Source organism: Zeugodacus cucurbitae, chromosome 5 (assembly GCF_028554725.1).
Source record: "Zeugodacus cucurbitae isolate PBARC_wt_2022May chromosome 5, idZeuCucr1.2, whole genome shotgun sequence".
Taxonomy (NCBI): Eukaryota; Metazoa; Arthropoda; class Insecta; order Diptera; family Tephritidae; genus Zeugodacus; species Zeugodacus cucurbitae.
Window position 1 is genome coordinate 871,957 of NC_071670.1, and position 16,024 is coordinate 887,980.

The 16,024-nt window shown below is 39.0% G+C and overlaps 1 protein-coding gene across 8 annotated transcripts in view; it reads right to left on the reverse strand.

Annotated features, from left to right (window-relative positions):
- LOC105212684 (potassium voltage-gated channel protein eag) overlaps positions 1–16,024 on the reverse strand; it is a 94,984-nt gene that overhangs the window by 52,435 nt on the left and 26,525 nt on the right. For 7 of the 8 annotated variants that reach the window (XM_054232285.1, XM_054232287.1, XM_054232289.1 and 4 more), the window contains exon 2: positions 5,619–5,719. In XM_054232285.1, coding sequence (XP_054088260.1) covers positions 5,619–5,697 — 79 coding nt within the window. In that variant the 5' untranslated portion in view covers positions 5,698–5,719. Of the gene's footprint in view, positions 1–5,618; positions 6,191–16,024 lie in introns of those variants that run through there. The other variant, XM_029040452.2, reaches the window with a different exon arrangement.

Genomic DNA, 16,024 nt, shown 5'->3' on the forward strand with positions numbered 1-16,024 from the left:
CTACAATGAAATTTGCCATATTTTTCGCTTATTATATAGTATTTTTCATTCGTTTTTGCATTTGTTTGTAATTCTCAACACATTTATACATTTCATAAATAATTTTTTCTCTTTCTTTTTCCAGCATTTCCATGGCTGCGCTTCTTAAAAAGGGTAAGTGAGCTTCAAATTTACAATTCCTTGTTATTATTAAGTTAAGTTAAATTGTTTGCTGAAGTACTTAAATATATCTCCTCAAACCTAAGCTTGTAGACACTTTTTACTGACATGTGGATAATATATTTGTTAATAAAATAATACTTAAATTTAAAGACAAGTAGTTAGGCTGTAAAATCAACCCTGTAAAAGTCCAGTTATTACAGTTGTGGCAATACTTTCCGGATAATCTGCTTGTTTACTTACTCTAAACAAACGTCGCCGTTACTCGTGTTTTTCACATATATCTCTCTTGGATTCCTCTACTTCTCTCCTTGAACGCTTTGACCGTCTCCTCTAATGCAATACTTAACACGCCACCCCCTCTCTTATATACCATTAACAAGGAAACCCGAACAAGCAACGCTGTGCGAAATCCCTTAATCGACAAGTTCCAACAAAATTAATTAACAAAATCAATTTTCTGTAAAGTGATATTATATTTGTCATGACAAAGCAGAAAACAGATAAGCCAAAAACAACAAAAAGCGCGCTGACTAAGAATAACGGTAAAACAAAGCCATATTTGGGAGCGAAAAATGAGTTAGGCTCTTTCAAGAAGTGTGAATCAGCAAGTTAAGTACAACATTTTTACCCGTTATTTACAACTCATACAACAAACACACACACATGCACGAACACACACGAACTTTGCCGAATCGGCAGAGTGCTGGTGAAAAATTGCCAACACTTCAGCGAGATAAAAGCATCAAATGTTGACAACGCAACAGCGAGCGAGCAGCTGAAAAGGGTCGTACAACAACAAGCAGCAACAAACAACAACATCGATCAACAAGCGTGCACAGCACAGCCTGCAGCAGTAAAAGCAACAAGCAGGCAAACACTTGAGTGCGAACGCCTATAAGTAGGCTACTCGAAAACAAAAAACTCAAGGAAACGACAACGAAATGAACGGAAGAATAAGGGAAATGAGCGGCGGCGGCACGAAGACACAAGTGACTCAATGAGTCAACATCATTAGAAAAACGATTAAAATGAGAAAGTAATCAGTGCGATTTGAAGAGCACAGCGACCGACAGCCAAGGCAGGAAGGCGCCGAGGCGGAATGTGGAAAAGGGTGCCTTCGGCTGTGAACGGTCGGTAATGGACGACAACGCCTATAATGATGCTAAATGTACAGCAAAAAATGCAAAAGCACACACAAATTCACAAACGACAAATATACAGAGAAGTGGGAAAATGCAGGCAAAAGTCAAACGACAACTAGGCAAAGAGGCGAGGGGACGTCGGCAGTTGGACGAACGCTCAAAAGCGAACAGTCATTTGTGTTTGTTTGCTTGCTTGCTGTCGATGAGCAGGCAAAAAGTGAGAGAGATCTATGCAAAACAGTGAACAACAGAAAGTAGCCTACTTTGCGGCGTGTAACAAAGTGTTAAACGATTTTGCGGCGTTAAATGAATATTCAAAAGGAAAGAAGACGGCGCTGCAGAGCCGGAGAAATTAAACAAACATTGCGTGAGAAGAAAGGTTCACTGGAAGCCTGTGCGTGGTTGGAGTGAGTGACATGAGCGCTTGAATAGTGAAGAAGCGAAGTGAGGGTGCAGAAAAATGGGACGGAAATTGGAAAAGACCGTATCTGTACCAGCTGCGACTGGCTTAATAGGGTATTAACTTACCAAATACGTTCGGAAGATTTTGGCGCACGCACAAGTAACGCATTTAAGTAGCTACATATGGGTCTGTGTGGACACAGCAGAGAGCAGTAAATATATCAGTTAAATACTGCCCACATCTTTATTATTTATTATGATGTGGGTGCTTTAATGGGATCATTCAATTTAACTATTTTTGCTTGTGAATATTTTATGCTATCCAGGGAACTGTACACAATAAAGTATTGATTAATCATTTAGTATGTCAGAGGCATTTTATTATAACTTTATTTATTCAGGATTAAAGCTCTAAACAATATTGGCAACATAAATTTTATGTTATCTTGTATTCAGCTAATTCAGCACATCAAATAGTACATTCAGCTACGACAGATACATTTTAAAAGGAACTTTCGGCATACTTTTAGTTAAAATCATACCAACAATACAATTCAGCACACATTAAAATAATTTTTTAAAATAAATAACCACTATTCTGTACTTTTATCACATATTCAGCTAAATTCAGCTCACTTATTCTTGCACGATGACTTAATTTTCATAAGATTTTTATAACTTGTTAAAGTAAGAACTATATTTGTTTATTTGTCTTGTAACTGTTAGTATTTGCACGAAAAATTTAAGCAATCCACACTAAAAATACTAAAATTTTAACATAATTTCATTCTTAACACAATTCAGCGCAGTTTAAATCAATTCAGCAACACAAGGTCTCTTTGTTTCATGTATATTTTAGAAAATTCTATCGGCTTAACCCAATTCGGCGCTAAATTCATTATTTTTTAAGCAATTCAAAGTTTTTATGAATTAGTTTTTGTCATTTGTTCATTTTTTTCACTTCTTTCTTCAAACTACAAATTGAAAGACTTCTTCACTGCAACTCACTTTCTTTTTCAAAACTAATCTCTCAATAATTTGTCAGTGCCTTTGAGGTAATTTAAAATATTATCGCACATTTAGACACAACTGTGATTAATTGCGCCATCGATAAGCTTTCAACGTTTCAAACAGATGAAGCAGTAGACAATAAGGAAGCTGAAAATTGTCAAGCGACAAAAGCTGGATTATGAGAAAATTGTTGCTTCTTGGCTGTGGAAGTGAAAGTAATACTATTTATCATCTTATTCCAGCTCCTGCACCTCCAACGAACGTTGCCAATATAACGGTATTTTTCCTGCAGGCAAGTTGTTGGTTTTAAGTCATTTAATACTTTTTTTTCGTATCTTCTCTGCTTTTGATTGTTTTCTTGCAATTCAGCACGTAGCTGAGTTAATCTGTTAGATAAATTAAATAAATATTCAATATTGTACATTTCTGACTCCCTGCAACGTGATCTCTTAATTATAACAAGTAATTTATGTTCTTGTGTTAAAAGTGCAATTCATAGTCAGAGATACGTCAACTAATTAATGGCACCCAATTCAGCTCGTGTTTTATACATATATTTTTATTATTATTTCTGGTAGCAACAGTTTAATTAAAACTCATTCGGTTTCACTTAATTAAACTCATAAATTCTTAGAATGACATTTTAAAAATATGCGCAATACATTCAGCGTCATTTGACGATATTCAGCAATATTCAGCGCACTACAGCGCAACTTTTTCAGATCGAAGTTCCTCTTTCATTTAATTTTCGTGCACTTCCACCTTATTCAGCTCAATTCAGCGCTATTCAGAAACGTTTGTTTGTAGCTATTTCTTTCACACTAACCAACTAATTGTATAACATACTGTCTACCTTCATATTTTGGCGGTGGAATGCGCGGTTGTTTATTTATTATTACAGCAAATCCCAGACGCAAGCAATACACACCATACACAAATAACGGCACCAACAAAAAATAACAGCTAGCCTAAAAATGACAACGCCATCGACAACAATGACAAGCTGCGGCAGAGTTATTGCTCTGCGACGCGTGCAAAGTCATTCAGCGCCCGGTCGGTGCGCAATTTTCACGTGCCATTTAACAAGCAACAAAAGGAGCGCAGAAAAAAATGTTGCGAAATATGACGAAACAGCAACAACGGTGCTAGTTATTGACAATAAAGCGCCGCTGGGAACCCGACAAGCCAGTTTAACTGTGAAAAAAATACAACAAACATTGTTAGCAGAGCGCGCGTTGCACCGGGCTTAGAGCACTGTCAATCCGCTGCAGTTGCACAGTGTTGCGGTTATTGCAACATATTTTCGCGAACCCACTTTTTTGTTGCCGTCTTTTTGGTTTTTGCTGGGCACCGTGCGAGCCGTGCGGGTTGTGCAACGTGTTGATAGTGTAAAGGATCAGATCACCGATTTTATTGGCTTGATTTGTTATGCAACAAAAAGTGGCACTTCAGCGCTTAGTCTTAACGAAAGACAGTACAAAGGCAGCATGAAAAAGCAATTTTTTCCGACTTTGAAATAAACCTTTCATATCTTTTTTTATGTACTCTTAGCAATCTTTTAAATATAATTGATTACATTTGCGCATTTCACGCTTCCTTCATCTGCCCCACTTCATGACTTCAGCTTGTTGCCGATAAAACTTTTCTTTTATAATCCGCTTTGCATTAATAGAAGCACTTCGCATTATACGCTGAGCACACTTAGCCTTTGCTTTTCCGCTGTACGCACATCCGCATGGCATGTGGCATGTTGCAAGTAGTTGTTCACCTGTGTAAATAGCGCTCGACCGCAGCGCGCATCAATGCGGTTACACTAACTGTCAGCGCGTTGCGAACTTGACAGTTCAAAAAGCACTTAATCCAGCTTAGTGAATGTGTCTGTCTGCGTGGCGCACACTCTCGCCTACGCACCTATGCGTGGATTTGCTGCTTTATTTATTTAGCTGTCTCAATACATGATGCACGTCAAACGCTGACATAAATACGATTTCACAGGAATTTTTCTCTAATCGTTACAGAAACAGATAAGTTAGAAAGAAGTACAGCAATGCGTCTGGAGTTTGTGTTGCTCTTGTGTATAACATTTGATAGACTGTGGCAACTTTAACTCTTGCTTGTATTTGTAAGCATTGCTAGTTATTGAATTGAAAAGAATTACAGAAAGAATTGGTATATAAACATTTTTAAAATAAGGTCATAAAGTTAAGTAAGCTATGACCTAATTCGGTAAAGGACGATGTTTGAAGAATATAACCAATATAGACAGTTAGACTTAATATAAACATTGTGCCAGTTTCGATACGGTTTCAAGATTAATTCAATTGCTTATAAAGATTATAGAAGAGTACGAAGTTATTTCAAAATCGTTGGAGTGGTTTACGAGTTAGGTCGGTTTGTTCTAAGCAGCGTGTTCCACATAAGAACAGATTTGAATCACTTGCGCTGAATATGTGAGAAAGAAGAATCGATAACTGGAAGATTGGATCGTTATTACATGAGGATGCCATGGGAAAGACTAGATAAATTTATGTTTCGAAAATGGTCTGTGTGTATCTCTAATATTTTTGCTCCAAGTATACAGCTGCAATTCCTGTGGAAGTGCCTCAACCTCTTTGCATGTCCAAATCTATTTTACTATCTGTACTTCCAAAGAAAAAACTGGCTTCTGTTCTTCACACTTATAAAACACAGGAGTAAAAATTTACGCTTTAAATTAATACAAATTTACCACTGATTAATTTCAATATGACATACATTTAGGAGTCAATTCTTCAAAGCTTTGCGGGTTTGCAAAAGCAAACATAGCTCACTCGAACTGAGCACCCACAGCTTTTGCTTTCTTTTGCTCTTCTTCTTTAAAAGCTAATCATAATAAAGTGTAATTTATAATGTCGCACTTACGTTGTGAGTTCGAGCGCCGTATGATGTTCTCCAGGAATGTGTTCTGCGGCGCAACAAGTCCTCGACGTCCGCCTGGCATTTTGCTTGCGTTATTTGCGTACCTATTGCAATAACAACGACAGCAACGGGTGTGATTGTAACGGCAGTCGGAAAGATTACAACATAAAAAATTGACACATTAACGCACTGAACAATAACAATAACAACAATATATAGAATAGAACGATCTATCTTTTTATATTAAACAAATAAACGACGCTTAGAGTTGGCTTACAGCGAAGCTTCGTGTGGCAAGTAGACGAGGACGACAACGACGAAGGCGACAGCTGCAACAACAACAACAGTAAGAGCAGTTCTACATTCTGCGTGTTCTTATCTACTATAGCTGGTGTTTGCTGATGTTGGCAATCACAATATTATTATTATTAATAACAACAACAATAAAACAAACTGACGATGTACGCAACGAAATTACAATTTAACGCCGCACGCAGTCGGTTGGCAATAAAAAATGATAAATTACGCGCGAGTTTATTCTTTTTCGTTGCTTTTCTACAGACTGGCGCCTGAATGTATGCTACGCTGATTTTAATTTATTTATTATTCTTTTCTGTTTTCTTATTTTTATTTTTTTGTTTTTATTTTTTAATCTTGCTACCAGTCAGACAACAAGACAAATGAGCTTGCGTATAAATATACTTTCACCGCGGCGAGGGAAGTTCGAAAGTTACTTTGTTTCAGTGAAATTTTACTGTTTACGGTTGCGCCTACGTGCTGCCACATTTCGGTGTTAATAAGGCATGTGGCAGCTGTGGTGCTTGTTTAAAACAGATTTAAAATAAATAGGCGAACTTTTTGTGATTACTTCATGTTAATTTTTATCTTTATTTATGCTGTTGTCTTTTGTCTCGAATTTTTCATTTATTTTTTTTTTATTCTTGAGTTTGAAACTCGTTTATTTTGGCTGTCATACTTTCTACCTTTCTATGGTGGCTTTAAACTACCGCTGTAATAGTCTTGCGTTATCTTTTTGCTCTTATTTGTTTTCTTTTGTCGCTTTATAGCTTCCGTTTCACTTCGAAATTGTAAAAGCGACACATTTCTCACTTTCCGTCTTTTTTTTACTTTTATCGCCTCAACAATGCCACGTCACACTTTTCAATTAAACGCTTACACTTTAAAAATGTATTGTTGTTGTAATTTTTATTGTATTTATTTGTTGCGCAAATGTCGCTTAGCTTCTCGTGTGAAGTTTAACAATGAAAAAGTGCACAATTGCCGCACACTTTGGCTTTTTGTAGCATGCATTTCGGCGCGCAATGAAAATTCATTTACTATGCGCTCACACTTGCTTTTGGCATATATATTTCTCACTTTGCTTCTTCTTTTGTTCACTTTGTACACTTTCTGTTGTATTACACGCTTTTCGCTTTTATGTGTTGCACGCATATGTAAGCGCTTTAGCCACACACACACGCACACACACAAGCTCATTAGTATGATGAGTCTTCCACAACGGTCGATAAACAATCCCATGAGGGACGTTCTAAGCGCGATCGCGAAGTTACATTCGAGTGCAGAGAAAGACTATAATAAACTTAAGAGCACTAGCTTAAACAACCAGCCCTTATTGAATACTGTTGAAGCCACACCGAAAAGACTTCGTGATGAAAAGCAAGGGAGTCGAAAGACGCCACCGAAAAGGACTAAACGATCTCACATCGAAGAGACACCGAAAGAAACATTGAGGGTAGGTGAAATTGGCGAAAACCCGACCTGTATAAGAGAAAAGGACACACCACGAGATGAAGCCTGGGTATCAGTAAAGTATAAATCCCAAAAAACAAAGAAAACGAAAAATGAGAGCGTTAAGCCACCGCACCCGCGACCGGACGCGCTTGTCATATCCAAAACTGGAGACATGTCCTACAGCGACATGCTGAGGGCGGTGAAAAAGGATGGAACCCTAAAAGAGCTGGGAGAAAATGTCTCAAGAATAAGAAAGACTGCTAAAGGAGAAATACTGCTCGAGTTAAGAAGAGCACAAACAGGAAGTACCGAAGAGTACCGGAAAGATATAGATAGGATATTAGGAGGTCAGGCGCAAATAAGAGCTTTAACGCATGAGTTAACAATTGAAATTCGCGACTTGGACGAAATCACAACGAAGGATGATATAGCCGAAGCCATTCGAACACAAATTAAAGAGCTAAATAATTTCAGTAGTGACTCTATCAAAAATATCAAGAAAGCATATGCAGGTACACAAAGGGCAGAGATAAGTCTCCCAGTGCTACTAGCTAGGCAGCTGCTGGGCGCCCAAAAAATTAAAATTGGATGGGTAGTATGTAGAATCAGAGAAAAGGCAAACTTAAAAAAATGTTACCGATGTTTTGAATTCGGACATGTTGCAAAATCTTGCACGAACTCAGAAGACAGAAGCAAATGTTGCATGAGATGTGGTGAAAATGGACACTATGCGAAGGATTGCCTTAAAGAACCTTCCTGCCTTTTGTGTAAAAGCAAAAGTAGAATGAATACAAACCACCAAATGGGTAGCCGAAGATGTCCAACCTTTATAGAAGCGTCTAAAAAGATCAAATAAATGAAAATACTGCAAATTAATCTTAACCATTGTGAAGCCGCACAAGAACTATTAACACAAACCGTGTACGAAAAGAAAATAGATGTAGTAATCATAAGTGAGCAATATAAAAACACGATCTCTAATACGTGGGTCTCTGATAACAGTAAAAAAGCAGCAATCTGGATCTGTGGTGATAAAACGATACAGGATAATCCACTGACAAATAAACCCTTCTACACAAGAGCAAAGGTCGGCGGAATACACTTTTATAGCTGCTACTTGCCGCCAAGTCTTTCACAGCCGGAATTTGAAAAAGTCCTTGATGAACTTGTTAGAGATGTCCGTACCACCAACCCAAACATAATAGCTGGTGACTTCAATGCATGGGCCTTAGAATGGGGTAGTAGGAGCACAAACCATCGAGGACAGGCATTACTCAAAGCTTTCTGCCTACTTGATGTTATCCTACTAAATACAGGTGGCAGAAACACTTTTGAAAAAAATGGGCGTGGCTCTATTATAGATATAACTTTCGCTAGCAAATCACTGGCTCGAACGACAGAGTGGCAGGTGTGTGATACGTACACACATAGTGACCATTTTGCTATTATTATAGATGTAGGGAAACACTCCGTAATCGAAAAAAGAAGTGCACTCGTAAGGAAGGTAAAAACTAAAGGGTGGAAAGAAGACACCATTGATGAAGATCTGTTCAAACACATGTTGACTGAAGACATACCCGAATCAGGAGACATAAATGAGATGGCTAAGCTGCTAGTCCAACACATCTGCAGAGCCTGTGACGCATCCATGATTAGAAAGAAACAAAGCTTTAAACGTAAGCCAGCTTACTGGTGGAACAGTGAGATCTATCAATTGCGAATAGATAGTAATAAAGCGAGGCGAAAGTACCAGAGAGGTGCAGGAACGGTAGAACATGAGAGTCTCCGCGAAAATTTCAAGAGTAAACGTAAAATGTTGAAAAAAGCAATAAAAGCAAGTAAAGCATCGTGTTTCAAAGAACTCTGTAACAAACTCGATGAAAATCCCTGGGGAGGAGCGTATAAGTTGGTTATGTCTAAGGTTCGCGGTCCTAAAGGACAAGCGCCGACCTGCCCAACCCTACTAAAACATGTAGTAGAAACATTATTCCCAACACAGAACACGTATGAAGAAGAGCTGTTACCACTCGGTGAGGTAGAACCAGTAACTATACCCAATGTTACGGAAACGGAAGTGATAAATGCTGCTGCGCGTTTCGGAAATGCTAAAGCACCAGGTCTGGATGGAATTCCAAATCGTGCCTTGAAGATCGCAATAAAGCAAACCCCAAAGAGTTTCATCAAAGTTTTTGAAAAATGCTTGACTGGTGGTGTTTTCCCAAAAATATGGAAAAAACAACGCTTAGTCTTATTGCAAAAGCCCAACAAAACGGTTGGTGACCCCAGCGCTTATCGACCACTTTGTATGATAGACACGATTGGAAAAATCCTGGAGCGATTGATTTGTGAACGTCTCGAAACGCATCTTGAAGAAGTGGAAGATGGCTTGTCTAGCAACCAATACGGGTTTCGTAAAAAGCGCTCGACCACCGACGCAATCAAAACACTGACCGGAATCGCAGAAAAGGCCATTGAAGGTACTAGGTGGATGCATGGTACCAAAAAATACTGTGCAATCATCACCTTTGACGTAAAAAATGCGTTTAATTCTGCGTACTGGCCCCACATAATACATGCCTTAGTGAATCTTGAAACACCGGTATATTTACTTAGAATTATAAGAAGCTATTTGTCCGACAGACTGTTGTTTTACGACACGGATGAAGGGACCAAAAGTTATGCGGTAACGGGTGGAGTTCCACAAGGCTCCGTTCTGGGACCTGTGTTATGGAATATCCTGTATGACGGAATATTGCGTCTCCCTCTGTCAAAAGAAGCGAAGATAATTGGATATGCTGATGACATTGCTGTGGCAATCGTAGCAAAAGAGTTACATCAAATTCAAAGCGCGTGTGTTTCTACGTCGCAGAAGATTAAAAATTGGCTGGATGCGTCAAGACTACAGCTGGCGAGACAAAAAACCGAAGCAGTCTTGATTACGAGCAGAAAGAAAGTAGAGACTATAACTCTAAACATAGATGGGTATACTATTACAACGCAGCCATCACTAAAGTATCTGGGCGTAATAATTGATGCGAGACTGAATTACAAAAGTCATATCGAGAAAACCTGTGAAAAAGCTGCACGAGTGATCTCAGCCTTATCGCGAATTATGGCCAACATAGGTGGCCCAAATCAGGACAGAAGGTTACTTTTATCGAAAACTAGCCAATCTATTGCACTGTATGCGGCTCCTGTGTGGGCTCAAGCCTTGGGTCAAAAAGCATATGCTAGAATGTTGAACTCTCTATTCAGACTAAGCGCCATTAGAGTAGCCAGTGCTTTCCGCACAGTATCGCAGGAAGCTGTTAGCGTCATAGCAGGCATAATGCCACCAGATTTAATTGCTCTGGAACTCAAAAGAATATACGATTCTAGTAAAATGCTCGGCAGGCCGTTAACAATAGAAGAACGGAAAGAAGAAAGACAAAAGAGTCTGAGGGAATGGCAAAACCGTTGGGATGCAACAACCAAAGGGCGATGGACTCATCGGCTTATAAAAAACGTCGAAACTTGGGTAAATAGAAATCATGGATATACGGATTTTTATATGACGCAGTTTCTAACTGGACATGGATGCTTTAGAGAGTACCTCTACAAGTATGGCCATGACAATGGAGTAATGTGCTCCTTTTGTGGTAATGAAAACGAAAATGCTCTACACATTTTCTTCTATTGTCCGAGATATAATATAGAACGGTCTCAAATAGAACAGCAGATAGCGGAGCGACTATCACCCGATAATATAGTCTTGCATATGCTGCGATCAAAACAGGTGTGGCTTGCTGTAAAGAAGCTGACAGCAGAGGTTCTAACCGAATTACGGAAAATGGAACGAATACGAAAGGCCGAAAGCAGGGCCTTGAACAGAGGAGAAATACAATGAGAGACGTGAGCCAATAGGCAAAGCTTACCTTGCGAAGTAATACTTAACGGTAGTCCCACAAGGTAGATATAAAGCTGACGAAGTTAAGGGTTTAGCACGTAGGCGTTCCGGTGCGCAAGTTCGGCATATTAAATTTTAGTATGGACCGGGCGTGGTCCCGAAAGAGGTGTACCAAGCGCACGGAATGAATCGTGCATGCTGTCATGCAGAACAGTATCTTTTAGAAGATTCCCCCTTCGATAACAAAAAAAAAAAAAAAAAAAAAAAAAAAAAACACACGCGAGTGCACTTTTTTGCAGTTAAATGGAAAAATTCCTTAATCCTTTTTGTTTTGCGCACACTTTCATTTCAATTATCTCTGGCGTTGTCGCATGAAAATATTGCCAGCTGCGATTGCACTTGTTATTGTTGTTGTTTCTACCAGCTGCAGCATGTGTGTATAACGGTTTTTTTTGTAGCGTGATCTGTAGAGAGAAGAAGAGAGGGGAGTGGTGAAAAATGGCATTAAAAATAACTGCAGAGTGAATGCAAATATACAGTGAAATTGATTAATGCCCGGCGAGTGCAGGCAGTGACCCCACTCACGCATACGCAAGCAGCTTGCTCATGCATATATTCACACACACAAGCAGAGGTTTTTTCTTTTTTTAGATTAATTTTGCTTCGCTTTGCTGTTTGGCTTTCATTTATCATGCCTGACGTAAACACGCGTGTAGCGGTATCAGCGCTACAACAACAACAACAGCAGCAGTCAAGCAACAAATTACATTTTGATTGCTGCTGCGTTTGTTAACGCAACATCCATATAAATACGTGCATACATACATACATATGTGCCGGCGTTGCCACCACCTAAAAAAAGAGCTCAACAAACCGGCGCTAACTGACTGAAAAATCACATCAATCAATGCAATTATGCCAACTGGCAGACAAGCATCAACTGACCGCTTGACCTGACCCGTTATTATTCACTTTCGCATGTGTTTTTATGCCATTGCGACCGAGAGACCGACCCACCAACAGCGGCTGCTGCTGCGGTCAGTTCACAATTTAATTGGAAAATAAAATAAATTATGTTGGACGAGCACACCTTCTGGGCCACAAACATACACACACACATAACCAAAAATAAAAAAGACACAGAAATAGATGCAGTTTGTCAAACACTGTGAGTATCGCATCGCTGGCACGTGCTGGTCACTCATACGCCATGTGTGCCTCGACGACGAGACGAAAGTTTCACTTTTGACAGAACTTTGTGTTGTGTAGGCAAAAGTTTTTCTATCGAGTTTTTCATAAAAAAAGTTTTTTTTATTAATAATGTCGACGTGCAGTCTCCGCTGTGATTTTTCTATGCTTATAAAAATACATTTGTTTAGCTTTTATTGCTTATTCGTGATGTTTCTTGGTTGGTTGGATGATTTTCAACTTTTATTGCATGCATCAAAGTCTCAACATTCTTTAATTAGTGCAAAATTAAATGTATAAGCTGAATTAAGTGTTTTTTGGGACAAAACCTACTTATTTTTTGGATCATTCAGTTGGTTGACTGCTTCTTATTGTTATGCACTAGCAATTTTCGAAGAAGAAAATAAACGGTTACCATTTGCAAGATCTTGATACCAAATTCTCTATATTTTTCGGATCATCCCGGTAACCTCAAATTGTGCTATTAAAATATCCGCAGAATGGTCCATTGAAAATAGAACAGCTCTCGTTGAAGCGTGTATAAGGTAGGTCATGAAGCTCTTAAATCAGGGCTTACCAGCAGATCTTAAGTGAGGTAAGAGAGCTGATATATCTTTCCGCTATAGTTTCTTTTTACTTAACCATCTTGTTAGCGAGGAGATTAATTGCCGCGCGAACCCGTCTGAAACTATTTTCCTTTTTTCAGAAAATACTGACAATCTTTTGATAGTCTTCAGGTTCTGTAAAATTGAGGTTTCTAACAATGGATCATAGGAACCCTTTACACAAGATCTATCTGCGTATTTGTTCGAAAGACTCTTAGTCATATAAAATCTCTATTGTAGGCATTAAACTATGTCACAGTCTACTTCAAGCCCATATACATAAGCTGTTGCTATCTAGACTCTAAACAATTCCTCATCCGACCTCCGTTTGTCGCATCTATTGCTATGGCAAGTGTACTGTTGTATCCTCTGTCTTGTCAGCTTTGTCAACGGTAAATGTTTAAAAACAAATATTTACTAATGCCGTTTTAGTGCAGCTCCTTCCGTTTTTCCATTTTCTCTTTCATTTTTTTTTTTCCTGGAAAACTTTGATTTTCATCAAACCTGTCGGACGCAAACTTTTACCGATTGACTAATGAATAATTAATTAGTTGTTGAAATGGTCTCGAATATGCGCAGCAATTAGAATCGAAAGCTGTTGAAAGTTTGCGGCTCAGCGTTTAAGGGATGAGCTGTGTGAGAATAAAGTAACTAAAGCAAATGATTTCAAGCATTTCCATATGCTTAGTGGTTAGAGTTGATATGGATAGATAGGCATAATTGAGGAGGAATGCATCTGAAAGCAACTATCTGGGAGTACTGATTCAGATTCCGATTCAAATTATGTATCTAGCAGCAGCAAAAGTCTCATTCGGAAGTGAATTTAACGAAATAGCTCAACAGTTCACTAGAAATGAAGAAATCTGTGACGTTGTTTCAAGAGATCTGAAAATTTCTGCTAAAAACGGACGAAATTTCGATGAGACAAGAACTTCAAAGCAGAAAAGAAGAACTCAAGTGTGTTTCGAACGTAACACCGTTAGTTAAGTATTGTTGGTAAAAATATAAAGGTTAAAAGGTCAAGCTCTGGATCGAAAGAACTAAACTATACTATAAACTATACTACCGTATCTACTGAGATATGGCCGAGTTCTGAAGCTAAGACACGATGCTGGTTTTATTTATTTACTGCATTCTCTTCCATCGGAAAGTCTGTTCACAGGCTTAACTTGTGGACTCATCCAACTGGTCACTTATAGTGGTTAATGCGGCAGTTGTTTATGGTCCGTAAAGTATGTGTGGTTGCTGTTGGCTTCGCCTAAAGGAAATGAACACAAGCAGTAATATGTGGGAAGAACAGTAATTACGTCAGCTATCATAAGCGCAAACCGAACTTCCACACACACACGCAGACCAACACGCAGTTTTCACTTAATCGTTATTGCAGTTTCATTTTCCTGGCACTTCCGTCTGCCATCTCCGCCGCTTGCACATTCCAAAAGCCGCATACAAAAAGCCCACAACTTTTTGCAGCCTCACCACAACAAACACATAATATTCGCGCGCGCTTTTAAAGGCGAGTACATAAAATTACAAAGTAATTACAGCAACAAAATCTTAATTACGATATCAACGACGCAATGCTGCGCCGCAAATGTTCGGCGAGGCAAAGCGAGGCAGCGAAAAAATGGCGCAGCAATACAAGTTTGCGCCTCTTCTTCTTCTTGTTCTGGTTTGTTTGCGTGAATTTTTTGTGTACTACTTTGTGCAGAACGCCACGTCGAGGTGTCGAAAGCCGAAAGTAATCTTGGAAAGGATGCAACACCGCCAAGCGAAAGCGAAATGGCAGTCAAAGCAGCCGCCAAGGTGAATAAGCGTGAACGTCTGCCGTGACGGAAGGAAGGATGGCATAATGCTGTGGCGCAAATGAGAGCGAAAGCTGCTTTTATATTCCTTTGTTTTCAATTAAAATGCAGTGGTGCGCTTTGGGAAATTGGCATTCAGGCAATAAATGTACGGTGGACAGGGAGGGCAAAGAGGGAAAAATACCTAATAGCGTGGAATAATATAGCAAGAGAATTGACTGTTAAGCTGAAGATATCGTCGACCAGACAATCACATACTATTTAAGTTCCGGAAAACTCGACCGCATTGAGCACAGTCACATTCACCCTCAGATCAACTTAAATCTCTTAAAATTAAATTAAATTTTAAATTTTATGATCTCTTCATAGACAAATCTTAACACAACGAAACGTTTAGATCGAATTTATGTATTTGATAGTTGTCTAACAGAGGTCTAGATTAACTTCCAACGGGTCCAAAGAGCCGATGATAAGATTACAAAACCCACCTCCGAGTTTCGACCACAGCCAGCCGGTTACTAAATCCCTCGGCAAAATATAAATAAGTACAATCTAAAGCTTGGACAAAACTGGCAACTTTCACTCGAGAGAACGACCTTGTCGTCTTTTTGTACTTCTTATATATAGAAAATTGCATGCTATCCTCTGAAAATTTAATGAATTTGTTCCGCTGTAAACAATAAGCGATGCAGATCTTGAGGCTAAGAACTCACTAAACTCCATATTTTGTATTAATTAGCGTCAATTTGCCCTTATTCACTTTTATTGCTATTCATAACGTCCGCGCCGCTCCTATCTCTCTCTCCATCTCAAAGTCATCGAAAGCTTTATATTTTCTTTAGACTATTGTCTCATCTCCATTGTTGTCTTAAGTGAATTGTTTCCGAAACCTTTTTTCTTTACAACTTTCCCACCAACGAGTGCTACTCGCCCCTTTTATCTTCGCCCATCTCACATTGCGCTCTTCACGCAACGCGGCTTGTTCGCTTATTATAATTACAGGCAGCTGCTGTGAGCGTCAACTAATTTGTTAACAGACAAATTACAGTGACAGTGACGTGTTGCAAGTAACCGCAACCGCAAGCACTCAAGTTGCAATAATAGAAAGTAGCTCATGCGCACCCTGCCTCTCAGCTACTGCTACTTCCATCCATCGCGCTGCCACAGATCATA